This window comes from Rhamphochromis longiceps, linkage group LG19 (assembly GCF_057381845.1).
Source record: "Rhamphochromis longiceps isolate RC_006_pf linkage group LG19, R_longiceps_female_GT1.1, whole genome shotgun sequence".
NCBI classification, from domain to species: domain Eukaryota; kingdom Metazoa; phylum Chordata; class Actinopteri; order Cichliformes; family Cichlidae; genus Rhamphochromis; species Rhamphochromis longiceps.
This window is the reverse complement of record NC_140575.1, coordinates 25,978,323-25,992,721: the sequence shown is the minus strand read 5'-3', so window position 1 is coordinate 25,992,721 and position 14,399 is coordinate 25,978,323. Positions and strand designations below refer to the sequence as shown.

General features: G+C 39.5%; 2 protein-coding genes and 1 pseudogene across 5 annotated transcripts; 1 reads left to right on the top strand and 2 right to left on the bottom strand.

The window, feature by feature from the left end:
- Positions 1-2,422: 2,422 nt before the first annotated feature.
- On the bottom strand, positions 2,423-10,282 carry LOC146646882 (katanin p60 ATPase-containing subunit A-like 2). 2 transcript variants are annotated; one of them, XM_085391877.1, is made up of 13 exons: positions 10,080-10,282; positions 8,766-8,836; positions 8,106-8,142; positions 7,530-7,620; positions 6,971-7,440; positions 6,700-6,777; positions 6,256-6,354; positions 5,446-5,509; positions 5,244-5,362; positions 5,035-5,126; positions 4,015-4,177; positions 3,769-3,871; positions 2,423-3,688 (listed from the first exon to the last, which is right to left on the bottom strand). In XM_085391877.1, the coding sequence occupies exons 5-13, from the start codon at positions 7,061-7,063 to the stop codon at positions 3,549-3,551; spliced, it is 951 nt and encodes a 316-aa protein (XP_085248003.1). In that variant the 5' UTR covers positions 7,064-7,440; positions 7,530-7,620; positions 8,106-8,142; positions 8,766-8,836; positions 10,080-10,282; the 3' UTR covers positions 2,423-3,548. The 2 variants fall into 2 exon arrangements, with proteins under 2 accessions (XP_085248003.1, XP_085248004.1); XM_085391878.1 differs by lacking the exons at positions 7,530-7,620; positions 8,106-8,142; positions 8,766-8,836; positions 10,080-10,282 and having other exon boundaries at positions 6,971-7,516.
- Positions 7,327-10,130, bottom strand: LOC146646883 (katanin p60 ATPase-containing subunit A-like 2). Its single transcript, XM_085390738.1, has 6 exons — positions 10,080-10,130; positions 8,766-8,836; positions 8,263-8,429; positions 8,106-8,142; positions 7,530-7,620; positions 7,327-7,440 (listed from the first exon to the last, which is right to left on the bottom strand). The coding sequence occupies exons 1-6, from the start codon at positions 10,128-10,130 to the stop codon at positions 7,327-7,329; spliced, it is 531 nt and encodes a 176-aa protein (XP_085246864.1).
- Positions 10,247-13,536, top strand: LOC146646881 (B2 bradykinin receptor pseudogene; annotated as a pseudogene). Of its 2 annotated transcripts, XR_014908837.1 has the most exons (3): positions 10,286-10,386; positions 10,600-10,687; positions 12,190-13,536. The product of XR_014908837.1 is annotated as a B2 bradykinin receptor pseudogene, transcript variant X2 (transcript). The 2 variants fall into 2 exon arrangements; XR_014908836.1 differs by lacking the exon at positions 10,600-10,687 and having other exon boundaries at positions 10,247-10,386.
- Positions 13,537-14,399: the final 863 nt, after the last annotated feature.

Genomic DNA, 14,399 nt, shown 5'->3' with positions numbered 1-14,399 from the left:
CTGGAGGTATTCATCATTCATTAATTTTCTGTCATGGTCCTGGGTCGAGTGACCCAGTGTTTGAGTTTTATGTATCTTTTGTATTCATTTGTGCCCTAGTTTAGCTCACCTAGTTAATTTCTAGATTGCTGTTTAGTCTTGTTCCTTAGTTGTTTATGTCATCTCCCCCTGTACTAAGTCTCCCTGGTTCATGCGTCATGTCTGCGTGGTTATGTTTAGTTCATGTCATGTCTAATCTCCATGTTTCCTGTTTTACTTTGTAAGTCTGTATTCAATGTCAGTGTATTTAGTTTCACCTCTCCTGTCCTGTCGTTAGGTTCATGTGTGTCAGCTGTGCTCCCATGTGTGGCCACTTCCCCTGATCATCCCTCATGTGTATTTAGTCTTTGTGTCAAACTCAAAATCTCCTCACAATCTGTACTGCTGTTAGACCCTCTTGGAAATGAAGGTTGTTATGAAAGGAAAGTTATGCGTAACTGGAGGTATTCATCATTCATTAATTTTGTGTTTTGGGTTGTTTGGTTTGTGGGGTTTTTTTCTTTTTATTTAGAGCAAAATGCTGGCTACATTTTAAAAACTTGTTTTATTTTTATTAGGAATTTTCTGAGGATGAAAGGAAAGGAAGAGTCCCGAGTGGACCATATCAAGTCATTCTGATTTTGCTTTCAAAAATAAAAGCCCTTTCAAGTTGTCCACAATTTACCTAACTTTCTGTGATTTCAAAATGCTCTAAAATGGAAAATTCCTGTTTCCACAGGGTAATTCCACTTTAGATCAACAGTATACAGACCCACAGTGATACCATATCAATATCAAGTCATTCTGATTATGCTTTCAAAAATAAGTCTTTTAAAATTGCCCATATCTGACTTACTCTTGGAACAATTTCAAAATGCTCTTAAATAGAATTTTGCTGTTTCCACAGGCTAATTCCACTTTAGATCAACAGTATCCAACCCCACAGTGATACCATATCAATATCAAATCAGTCTGATTTTGCCTTCCAAAATAAAAGACTTTTCAAATTGCCAAGATACGACCTACTCATTTAAAGATTTCACAATGCTCTAAAAATGAAAATTGCTGTTTCCACAGGATAATTTCACTTTAGATCAACAGTATACAACCTCACGATGTTACCATATCAATTTCAAGTAATTCTGATTTTGCCTTCCAAAATAATGGCCTGTTGAAAATGCCCATAATTTACCTAACTTTCAGTGATTTCAGAATGCTCTAAAAAGGAAGGTTTCAGTTTCCACAGGGTAATTCCACTTTAGATAAACAGTATACAGCCCCACAGTGATACCATGTCAATTTCAAGTCAGTCTGATTGTTCTTTTCAAAATAAAAGCCTTTTCAATTTGCCCATATATGACTTACTCTTGGAGCGAATTCAAAATGCTCTAAAATGGAAAATTGCTGTTTCCACAGCATAATTCCACTTTAGATCAATAGTATCCAACCCCACAGTGATACCATATCAATATCAAATCAGTCTGATTTTGCCTTCCAAAATAAAAGACTTTTCAAATTACCAAGATACGACCTACTCTTTTAAAGATTTCAGAATTCTCTAAAAATGAAAATTGCTCTTTCCACAGGATAATTTCACTTTAGATCAACAGTATACAACCTCACAATGTTACCATGTCAATTTCAAGTCATTCTGATTTTGCTTTCCAAAATAAAAGCCTTTTAAAATTGCCCATATACGACCTACTCTTTTAACGATTTCAAAACGCTCTAAAAATGTAAATTGCTGTTTCCACAGGATGAATCCATGTTAGATCAAAAGTGTACAACCATACCATGGTACTATGTCAATTTCAAGTCATTCTGATTTTGCTTTCCAAAATAAAAGCCTTTTTTAGTCCTGTTACGTGACTCAGCAAGATTGAGCAGTGACATGTACTTTACTGTGGCAAAACCATCAACTTATATAAGTCTTGTAGAAAGTAAAAAAAAAGAAAAAAAAAACAACATCAACTTATATGAAGACATGAAAACCTGCCCTGTCATGATTTGAATCCACTGTTGTGCCAAAAACATTTACCTAGCCAAGATGAGCTCTATAAACTCTCTATAGTCTGCTCTTGTTAGCCAATTTACTTTTTTATGTAGGAAAAGGTTTTTACTTTAGTGTTTATTTATTTATTTATTATCATTAGTAATATTAATAGATGTATAGTGTATTGTGTATAGTGTACAACCAGAGTTGAAAGACAGGGTAAAAAGACACCTGTCTGTTACTAAATACTGCTGGGATGCATGAATAATGAATAATAATCAAATGAACCTTTTAACATAAATGACATGGAGTACACAGTATTTGCATCCAAAATAAAGTATAGTTGCCATGAACCAAAGGTTCGCACAAGGAATGGACCCAAATCCCGACACAACACACCAGGGAACTTTATTGAACCGTGAAGGCTACAGGGAAGTAAGGATCTGGGTAGGGATGGCAACGGGAACAATCACGATGGGAACTGGAGAGAGGGGCGGGGGAGACTGCAGCGATAAACGTAGGAACGAGAGAGAGGTGCAGGTCAGGCCGGGGGCAGCCAAGCAGGCAAGGAGGGGAGATAGATGTTTACAGAACAGAGGAATGAGAAGTCAACTCCAGGTGAGACCAATCACAGGAAGCCACACCCTTTGTACGCAGGGAAGACAACATTACATGAGGAAAACAGGTAAAACAATTTCCAAAAAGAGCTGCCTAGTTACCACCGAAGAGTGCATAACGAACTGGCGAGGAGTGGCAGGTTGCCCTGTTTTAAGAAACCCTCCTGCTGATTACTTGTAAAGGCCCAGCACTGTGAATCTGATTGCTAAACCAGCAGCGGGGAATCTGATAGACTAGCATTCCCATCCTGCTTCCCAATAATAATAATTCCCTACTGCAACTTCATCTGTCATAATTTTTTTTCTTGTTGCTAACCATCTTCTCTGCTGTTATGTTTTAGGTAAATACAGAGAAGGCAATGACAATAAAATAAGCCCAGCTCCCCACCTGACATGTGACAGTTTCCCAGATGCTGTTGAACACATCCTGCAGAATCTGCTTTGAGCATCAAATAAAAATAACCTTCCGGTTACATTTGCACAAGTAACACTGCTAATGTTTCAACAGTGGAGAGACTTAAGATTTGAAATTATTCTCCGCAGAACATCCTGATGAATCAAAAATAGTCATGCTATAGTAGTTTGACTCAAAGTACCAGTCACCAAAGTTTTATTGTATTAGGTTGTATACTTTTTGTTTTCAAATAATAAAAAAGAAAACAAATGATCAATGAACAAATATTTCCTCCATGTCAAAAAGAGTTTTTCAAAACTCTGCAGTGATTAAAATGTACACCGTTCCAACCTGCAGTAGCTTGTCACAAATATCCAAAGTATAGGAAACATTTTACGCAAATATATAGTCATTAGTGTAAATTATTAGTATAGTGCAGGATAAATTTGTAACAGTAAAAACAAGTTATCATCACTTTTATTGCGTTAGTATGACAGTCTTTGCATTCATGTTATGTGTACTAGCGTCAGACAGATTGGTACTCTCTCTCCCAGGCTGTGTATCTGTCCATCAGGTTTCGTGCTGAGGGTTTGGTGTGTTCAATCACATTCAGGAAATCAGCTGTTGTTACAGTTTCCAGTTGGATGGCGGGCATGTCTGTGTCATCTGTAAAAGAGAATCACAGTAAGTCAGAGAAGATGGCTGTTGTAGGGGTCAATCTTGACATTGTGTGTGTGTTGTCCTACCATCCTGATGTGACTCCAGAGCATCAAAGATCTTTCGAACTGGTCTCATAGTAGCTTCCTTACATGCCAATCTTATATCTGAGCCAGAGTAGCCCTCCATCTCCTGGAAATAAAACACACAAATGTACAGATGCACATGAGTGAACACATTTCCTTCCAGATAACATATATGATTTATGAAATTATATTAATTAAAGAAAAATTGTTAAGCATAACGATTAAACACTTGACAAACTCCATACACACTTTTGCCAGTGCTTCGTAGTCTAGCACAGTGCGTAGCTCCATCCCTCCTGTGCAGCTGAGAGGAGGCAGCCAATGAGAAATCATGGCTTGGCGAGCTGGTGAAGAGGGAAGACTCACTAGAATCCGCTTTTCTAACCTCCTCAGCATTGCGTGGTCCAGTTCCCTGAGAGATTTATTAGAAACAAACAAAGGCAGATTTAACTGTCATAATTTTATAGCTGTCTTAGTAGTCATCTTTTTTTATTTAAACAGCTATGACATCATAACATCATAATCTTGTGTTTGTCAAGAAAATGAAGGGTCTTTTTCAAATGCATTCAATGCAAGAAAAATAAATGAATGTTAAAATCAGGCTGAGATGATGCTGGCAATAAATGTACGAGGAGGGTTGAAACAGCAAAAATAGTGAGTTGTATTTTTCTGTCTTCCTATTCATTTGTAAATGCAAAAGAAGGTGTCCCACCACCTCTTCTGCCTGAGGTGCCACCTTTCCCTTTTACACAGCTGACTCGCGTCAGTAATCAAGGAGATTTAAGCCCAGGGAAAGGTGAGCTCTGGGCCAGAGTGTGGTTACAGCTAGTGAGCTGTATTTTTTTTGGTGGTTTTCTGCACGCGCGTGTGTGTGTTTTTGGTGGATTTCAGCGGATTTCAGCTAGTGAGCTGCTCTTTCTTTTTGGCTTATGTTTTACTTTATTGACCAACGCCTGAGTTTTGTTTTCTTAAATGGTGATAGCGGCTTGTCCGTCTCTTTTAGTTAGTATTAATAGAAACTTTAAAACTCTTTAATTTAACCCTTTTGCCTCCTTGACTCCTTTTTCTGACCCGGACACTTTTTGTTACTTCCCCCTCACCGCCTAGACCCCTCAGGGGAACGTAACACTAGTCCATCCATCTAAACCAGTAACTCAGTCTTCACCCTGCGACTCCCCTCGTGCTCGCCCCTGAAAGCAGTAAACAGAGGTTTTGTGGACAGCAGCAGTGGCACATCTACATTTTACTGCACTTTGTGGTTGAGCTCACCCCATGCTGCTTCCTCTCTGGCCCATCACTGACTCAAGCTCATCCAGGAAGATGGTGGATGGAGCGTGGTACCTGGCCAGCTCAAATAGAACCTGCAGACACATGTATTAAATCATTTACACTAATTAGACCCCCCCCCCCCCCCCCCCCCCCAGAGAATAGTATTCAAACATGTTTTTGTAAAATTCTTCCTATAGCTGACAGCCTACCCTGACCAGTTTCTCAGAGTCTCCCCTCCACTTGCTGACAAGGCTGGAAGCTGAGATGTTGGAGAAGGTGGTCTTACATTCTGTAGCTACGGCCTTGGCCAGCAACGTCTTACCTGTACCTGCGTGGGTAAGGGAATGTGAAGGGCAAGTTTTCATAGTGAGCCCCTGACATTTTTTTAATATCCTGCACTTGAGTCCTTACCTGGGGGACCATAGAGCAGTAAACCCTTCCATGGAGACAGGATGCCTGTAAAGAGTTGGGGATACTGAGGAGGAGAGACTGAGTCAAAGAATGAGGGGGAAACATGAACAAAACAGTATAGATACAACTTGAGTAAATCACATCCTAGCTCAGTATGAGAACACATTGTATTTCCATTTTCAGCACACCAATAGCAAACTGAGCTCTGTGCAAAGAAACCTGATAAGTCTGATGATGCAGTTTTTATCTATTTGCAGAAGCACAACTTGTGTGACTGTAGCAGTATAATAAATTCTACATGGCATGCCACATGTGTCTTTCTATCAATTTCTGTATCTGTGTTACCATAATATCCCAGGTAAAGACTTAATATTAGTCTAATAGACTGGCCTGACCCCACTGCCCTCCTTCTGGGGCGATCGTGGTTCAAGAGTTGGGAGTTCGCCTTGTAATCGGAAGGTTGCCGGTTCGAGCCCCGGCTTGGACAGTCTCGGTCGTTGTGTCCTTGGGCAAGACACTTCACCTGGTGGTGGCCCGGTGGCGCCAGTGTCCGGCAGCCTTGCCTCTGTCAGTGCACCCCAGGGTGGCTGTGGCTACAATGTAGCTTGCCATCACCAGTGTGTAAATGTGTGTGTGAATGGGTGGATGACTGGATATGTAAAGCGCTTTGGGGTCCTTAGGGACTAGTAAAGCGCTATATAAATACAGGCCATTTACCATTCTCTTTAAGCCCTTTAAAAGAGATGTATTCAGAATCGAAGATGGGCGTCCGGAGCTGATAATACCAGCATGCTCGGGTAGCGGCCGCACCTTAATGGGATAAACGACGGCCTCTTTGACTAATCGCCTGGCATCCTCCAGACCGATGATGTCCTCCCATCGCACATTGGGGCTGTGCAAATAGATGTCCTTTGGAAAAGCATACACACACACACACACAACAGCGAGTGAGTGATGCATGTGAAAGATATAAGCCAGAAATTGGCCCCCCACACACGTCCTGGTTGCGTAAATAGATGTCTTTTAGAATGAAACAACAGATATGGGAAGTGGATAGAGCCTGGGCCTTCATTAGTACAAAAGATCAATTCATTCAAAACAAAGCCCTCTGCTGCTCTGTAGTGGACACATTCAGCAAGAGTCATATGGAGGATTTTCATATTTTTACATCATATTCCAAGGAACAAATTAAGATAAAATCAGCTTCTCCCCAGGCTTATTAAGGTGTGTGTGTGTGCGTGTGTGTGTGTTTACCCTGCTGATGATCGTAGCTAGTTCCCTCATCTCACCACTCATTCCAGAAAAGCCACTCAGTGGCTTCAGTAGGCGTTCCTGCAACATAGACTTTTTATTATTATCAGTAGACATTTTGTACTTTTTGTTGCCTTCAAATAGTTTTTTATTTTGGACAATTCAGACTGTTACCAAAATATATTTTTACACGTTTCACAGTTGTTTGAAGCTTGTCTGAATATTATGACCTTTTTTATAACTCAGTTTAGCTCAAAGGCTCCAGCATAATTACCATATGGTCTGAATCAATCCCAGCTCCTCTGACAGCATCCTGGATTGCACCTTTGGCATCAGTCTTCTGCCCCCAAGATACATAAGAGAACATAATAGGAACAAAAGTGACAGTGGTAATTTTGTTTTAAAAAGGGTGAGGACTTCTTTTTTATGTTTTTGCATTTGGCTCGGCCAAATCAACCCCAAATCATAAAGGTGCTGGTTTATGTTGTAATGAATTAAACATAAACAATTTTGTTAGCATCCTGCTGCAGCATCATCGTAAAATGAAAACCGTCTCATAAATGTCATACTAGAAAAAAATGTGATTAACTTCAGTTGGGACGATGAGGTTTGCTTCTGTTCTCAGAGTATTCACTTCTCCAGTACTTTCCTGTTTGTGGCACACTTTCCAGCTGGTCTAATTTTGATGGAGGATATGCTGAGACCAAAGTCCCATGACTGTGGAGCAAGATTGGTGCCATTCTCCTAGGAAATTAACACAAATGTCAGAATAATTGCTAGCTAGAGTACAGAGTTGTTTTGATTTGACTTCATTTTTCCACATTTGCTTGTACACTAGTGGCTGGCTTCTTTGCTCCAGTTCCTGTCTTTGTGTTCCGGGAAGGGTTGATTTCTGGGAGGGGTTTCACAACTGAACAGGGACTCCTGGGGACAAATAAAAAACAAAACACATGTATTTTTTGTTTTTTTAACTGTCATGCATGGACTAGCAGCATGGCAGACTCACTTATTGTTATATATTCAGGTGGGAATCACCAGACACACCCATGATACAATATTATCACAATTTGAAAAAGAAAAAAGAAAAAAAAAAAAAGAATACTTCACTCATAATTATTATTGTGATTTTTAACATTTTGTGACATGCTGAATTTTGCAATAACATATTTGCAATTTATCACCCATTTCAACTACAAATTATCTCCTCAAAGTTCAACTTGTCAATATCTGTTTTATGCAATAGTTTTTTTGTTTTTTCTGCCCTAAATGTCGCCATAAGACAGTGTCTGTGTTGCTTTATCGATACAATATTGCCACAGAAAATACTGAGATTCGATGTTGTATCGAATTTTTCCCCACCTCTACTGTGAGCATGTATGCACAGCATACTTGGTCCGTGACTGACTCACCTCTTAGTTGCACTACGTGTTGGATATTTTCTTTCACCTGGACAGAAAAAAATATCAGAAAAAAACATGCTAAGACAATAAGTTAGTTTTTAATAATTTTACAGAGCTTGAGATATAATTTTCATTGCTTCTCAGTGTTTCAGCAGAGTTCTTGTACCTGCTTCTGCTATTCTTCTGATAAGTTTGGGATACTTCTGGAATTTGACGTAGTGGTAGCTCTCATACTCCCTCAACACCATCTCCAGATCGATGTTATCGCTAACCTCGAACCTACTCACACCTCCATTTATCTCTTGATCCAAGGCCACTGCTGCAGCTACATAGCTGGTGGACCGACACATTGCAAGGAACAGATTTTTGATGTGCTTGTCTTGATGAATTGCACTTCACTTTTTCTATACAGACATACAAATATGACCTTTTGGTTGGTTTGTTACCACTTATCCAATAATAAACCAGCAATGCCATTTTGCATTATGCCATTCTGTTCTGAAGTAACAAAGAGTGAATTTATGTATTCTACCTGCTCTGATCAAAGAAACTCAGCCACCTGTTTTAAAAGTCCGTATCTAAACCTGATGCTAAAAATGTACTTAAAAGAAAAGTTAATCTTTTTGATCACCACTTGATGCATCCACACACACACAATTTTATACTGACCCTTCCCCCAGCAGGTGGTGATAGATAAGGATGAGGAGACTTTTCTTCCTCATCTCAGTCTTCTGCTCATCCTGTTGGACAGCAACAAGAACAGCAGCAACAAGAGGACAAAAGGGGAATTCAAATGGAGCTGTTATATGAGAAATAACTACCAAATAATATTGTTCAATTTGTCACAGGTGTCATGAAGAACAGATATGGTCTAATAAAGACCAATACAGTCCCCCCCAAAAGCAACATATTTTAGAAGAATATTCCGATTTTTTTAACAGAAGGATATGAAGTGTCACAACTTATGGATAAACAAAACCTAACGCAGGGCTAACACATTCCTATCTTATGATCAAGTTAAGAGTCATTGATTCAACTAATGTCCATGTGTTTGAATTGTGGGAGGAAGCCAGAGTAGCTGAAGAGAACCCACACAGACACGAGGAGAACATCCAAACTCCACACAGAGACACTCCAGCTGGCCTGTGGATAGACCTCTTTGGGAGGCAAAACTCTTTACCACTGTGCTACCCATGGGCTTTAACTGTATGCCTAATTTCAGTAAAGATGGAAGTCTCAAGAACTGTACTTCTTTAAGCTTGTGAAAATTCCCACTATTGGTTAAATACCTTGCACCCTCCACCTGTTGTTTTTAGAACTTAAGAAACCTCTTGGGTGAAAGATGAAAAACATCATCAAACTTAAAGAAGTCCAACTGCTTTTCTTTTTTTACAAGTTCTTAAAGACTGCCATGACCTGGATGACTAAGAACCTGCACAGACAATAAAGATGGAAATGACACTCCCTAAAGTATTTATGTCTGTGGTCTAACTAAAAGTAGCCACTAATTATCAACTAACGAGTTAGCCTGTGCTCATTAATGCTTCAGTTCTCTTCTCTTCCCTGGTTCAAACATGTGGAGGAGGAATATTTTATATTGGGCTGGAAATACAGGGAAAACACAGTTGCCAGCAGAGGGGGCCAGTCAACAACAAACAACAACCAGTTGAGCTGTCTCTAGGCAACCAGTGGACGCAGCCGCTTTATTGTCACACAGTGCATGGAGAACTTAACGATTAGCTCGACGGCTAACTACCACGCTCGTGAAAGCGACAATATAGAAATCCCATCACATGTGCAAAATAAATCGACCAACACCTGGATACATATGCCTTTAGCTTAACACTGCTTACAGTACCAGACAGTTCGGTGCCCATCTGTTCACTGCCACTGCTTGTTAGATAGCCACAGGCTGATATCTGAAAACAGTTGTGCGTCAAATTTGCGTAAAACAACAAGAAACAAAAGCCCGTGTTCACTCACCGCCTCTCGGGCCTGGTGGGCGACTTTCACTGATTGATAATTGGGCTCCATTAGGTGATGGTGAAGTTGGTCCACCGCGTAGTTCGCGTTCCCCTCGGGGGCACGTTAGGCCCTCCGTACCACAACGGTACTTAAACAGAGAAAAGGGAGGGATTGACCGAAGTGTGTGGCAGCAGCGCGAGCCATCGGTTTACTTTCCCCTCGAAGTCAGCGACAGCCACAGTCAGTAGCACAAGGTGTTGGATGTGTATAGTTGATTTTTGGGACGCTTTCTTTTTTACCTAGAGGACAGACTCTTGCGTACAAGGTATGAACAAACTTGTTTTTTACTTTTCTGTCTGTGTTTTTTTTGTTTTTGTTTTTTTTTAAACCTTTTTTCTTCTGCAGTTTAAGGTTAATTAAATCACAACTACAACTTAACAGTGTGCATAATGATTTATAATAAAAAGTGTTTTCTGCTTTATATCATTACTTGTGACAAATAACAACAAAGTTTTGAGTTAATATTCTGGCTGTGCAGGTTATGAACCCTGTCAGGTGTAACTGCAGATTCTTAACCGGATTTGTCTCAACACGTTTAGCGTTTTGAGAACCTTTAACCAAAACGAGTAAGTACGATTAAACATTTAGACTAATACAAACACACACACATAATGACGAGGTTTTTGTTTTTTGCCACTTTTTTTTTGTTTTTAAGCGTTCATGCATTTCAGTTAAAATTGTTTTAAAGCTGCTGAGAAAACATACAGAAACTGTGGATGTCCCGCAGTTATACAGTGGAGGCGACATGCAGGCAAAATGTTGTTGGATTGGTGCTGATAACCGTTAATCATCCTTTTGTGCAATTGCTTTTCATATTATGCAGCGTTAAGTGACAGATATGGAAAAGTTCTGCATTCAATGTGGTTTCTGTTTTGCTGAACCGCAGTAAGTTTAAAATGTGAATACCTTTGGGTTGTTATCGTTTATGTGCAAAAACAAATACAAAATACTACATAGGCGTGGGGGACAGGGGGGTGTTAGAATTAAGTACTTTTAATACAAAAAAAAAGTTTTAAAAGCAACAAAAACAAAGAAAATTGATTTTCTATGAAAGATTGAGGTGTTGTTGTTTTTTTTTGAGGAGGGTTTTTTTTTGTTTGTTTGTTTGTTTACTATTTTAAATGTCTAGGCAAGGGGAAAAATCAGTTGATTTTTATTTATTTAGCACCAGTTTGCACAAACTGTTCCCTTAAGGTCTTTATAGTGAAAGATGAAGACTATGATAGAGAAAAACCTGACACGCATACAAGTCCCTGGGGGGAAACACTTCTTTGAGACAGGAAGAGGCCTTTGGCAAACCCCGATTCAGGAAGGGCTAGCCATCTTTACTGTGAATAGTTGGGAGATGAGTGGAAAAAGAAGAGAAACAAGTGGTTCATGGGTAAGCAAAGGAAAACACAAACTATGGTAGAAAGTAGATAAAAGTTTATGAGAAATAGAAGGAAAATACGTTGTGCATCATAGTAAGTTGTCTAATTGGATGAGCCTAGAGCAACTTCAGTGTTAGGCTTGGCAGTACAGTGGTGCAGTGGTAAGCTCTGCTGCTTCAAAGTACAAAGCTATTGGGTTCAAATCCAGTCAGGGACCTTTTGCATAGTGTTTCTATCCTCTCACTGGGTACTCTGGGTTCCTCCCACACTCCCTGAATTGAATAAGTGATGGCAAAAAAGTATGAATGGTTTGCCGTCACCTGAACCAACCCTAATCGCAAGGGTTGTTTTTGTTTTGATTTTTTTATTTTTTTTTTTTTTTTTAAAGAGAGGCTTTAATCCTAATAACAAAACTAAGAAAATTAACTCTTGTCATTGTTTTTGAATTTTAGTAAGGGTTTAGAGATGGTGAGAAAAGTTCATTAAATAAATAAATTTAAAAAATGATTTTCTTTCAGGAGTCACCAAAACAGGTTCTGTGCCTGAACTTGCCACAGTGTTTATTTATTAGGAATGAACTGGAAATACAGCAACAGCTTTTGCATTATGAGTTTTGATGACAATGAAGTATATCGCTGTGTTCCATATAACATAGCATTTCATAATGTTTTACCTGTGTTGCTGTCCTCTCTCTGCAGCATCCGTTCCAACTCTTACTCTGTCAAGATGTCTGGAGACCAAAGTAACACAGGAGAAGACCATTGTATTCCTGAAGACAACAGCTTGGTCTTCACTCTGGTTCCACCCTACATCCTGGTCATCAGTGTGCTTGGAATCATCTTTAATGTGTTTGTGCTGATGGTTTTCTGCCTCCACAAGAAGGCCTGCACTGTGGCTGAGATATACCTCAGCAACCTGGCTGGAGCTGACCTTGCTCTGGTGTGCTTTTTGCCCTTCTGGGCTGAATATACAAGAAAGGGATTTGACTGGCCTTTCAGTGAAAGCCTGTGCAAAGTGACATCAGCTGTTATCTACATGAATGCGTTCTGTAGCATTTACTTCCTTGTTATGGTTAGCATAGATCGTTATGTGGCACTGGTGCACCCACTTTCCCATGAGAGGATACGCCGGCCGTTTTATGCCAAACTGGGATGTCTGTTTGTGTGGGGTCTTGGCTTGGTCTTTGCTCTCCCCATATTCATCTACAGGAAGTTAGAATTCAACTCTCAGTTAAATCTTACTCACTGTTCACTTAACCTAACTTTTCCAGAGCAATATCTGGCATCTGAGGTGACAACCATAACATTCAGCTTCATCGTCCCTGTTATCATTATTTTGTTCTGCACTGTCAAAATTATTCAAACTCTGAGAAAGAGGCTAATGGAGGTTTTAAACATTCAGAAAACGGATCAGAAGGCCACCACTCTCATCCTGGCAGTTCTCCTGGCATTCCTGATCTGCTGGGTGCCATTCCACGTGACAAAGATACTAGATATGCTCCAAAACACTGGCATTCTGAAATGCCACATCACACTGACCATCGTCCAACAGATCTCTACGTACTTTGCCTTCTTCAACAGTGTCCTTAACCCCATTCTCTACGTCTTAGTAGGGAAAACTTTCCAGAAACGAGCAAAGGAACTCTTCATATTGTGGAACAAGACTCGAACAGCATCTTTCAGCCGACTGTCCACACGCCTGACAAGTTTTAAATTGTGATCATAGCTCAAAGTGATATGCGGGACTGCGATCTTTTGGATGTGTGCTGTGATGGTTTACCCAGTTAAATGGACAATTATTTACTCAGGCAAGGAGAAAAATGTTGTTTTTGTAATCTGAATGTTTGTTTGTTTTTTTGTTTAACATTGTGCATGCATTACTTTTTCTTCAGAAAGGGATATTTAGCCATAACATGTTTATTTCCTAGAGGTGATACTGAAAGGCTGTCAGTCTGACTCTGCTTGGTGTAGTGAAGTCTGAGCGTTCTTTGACCGTTTCTCCAGTTGGAACATAACTCCTGGCTTTGGCTAAGAGAAAGTAGCATGCAGAAGACAGCTGGCATGGATGAAAGGCTAAAGATAACAAGCAAGTCGCCTGAAATGTGATTCATGCAACACTCCTGAAGTTAAAGAATGAAAATACACTGTTAGAAGAAAAGTCACCTTTTTATTGTCTTGGGCTTTGTTCCATGTTTCGTCAGACTCTGACAGAGGAGTGAATAACAGGAGACATTACCTCATACCTCAAACAAGTTTTGTTTTACCAACCGTCCATGAACCCATATTTGTTTAGATGTCACATTTTGAAAAATATAATTATAAAACTATAATTGCAAATAATTACATTTAAGGCCATATTTGAGCTTTTGTTTGTGCTAAATTTCAATGAAGTTAAAATTCAATGGCAAGTAAGGGTGTGGTTGTTCTTCAAAACCAGTGATCCAGTATAGCTTTCTCTTGACATCCTGTTGACATTCGTAGCATGACAGGATATGAGGCTCAAATTTCAAATGTGTCATTCTACTGCTCATCCTCTAATTGATATCTATTAGACACAATTTCAGATTTAATGCCATAATAACCCTGCTTCATAATTGAATAGCATTCCCACCTTTATTTTATATTGCACATCTGATAAACACAAGCTGAGATAATGAAACAAATATGCAAAAGAGACTGCAGCAGTTTAACAGTGTTTATACTATTAACATAATATTTGCATGGTTAGATTTTCCACTTCACTTGTGGGCATGGTTATGTAGTTGGAGTGCTCTGTGCTGTGGCATGATGCAGATTTACTGCTACCAACTTGGATTGTTTCAGTGATGAACTTAAAGTTCAAAGAGGGATTTTTTTTCTTTGCATTATATTAAAGTATTGTGCTTCTATTCCCATTGCATCAAAAAGAA

Bases quoted from the DNA above. Each gene is read 5' to 3' on its own strand.
- LOC146646882 (XM_085391877.1), bottom strand. From the start codon at position 7,063: ATGTTCTCTTATGTATCTTGGGGGCAGAAGACTGATGCCAAAGGTGCA. The intron at 6,778-6,970 runs GTAATTATGCTG...TCTATGTTGCAG, and splicing joins GGATTGATTCAGACCATATG to GAACGCCTACTGAAGCCACT. The intron at 6,355-6,699 runs GTAAACACACAC...GCTTTTCCAAAG, and splicing joins TAGCTACGATCATCAGCAGG to GACATCTATTTGCACAGCCC.
- LOC146646883 (XM_085390738.1), bottom strand. From the start codon at position 10,130: ATGGAGCCCAATTATCAATCAGTGAAAGTCGCCCACCAGGCCCGAGAG. The intron at 8,143-8,262 runs GTACAAGAACTC...TTTTCTGTCCAG, and splicing joins CAGAAGAATAGCAGAAGCAG to GTGAAAGAAAATATCCAACA. The intron at 7,621-8,105 runs GTGAGTCAGTCA...ATTTGTCCCCAG, and splicing joins ACACGTAGTGCAACTAAGAG to GAGTCCCTGTTCAGTTGTGA.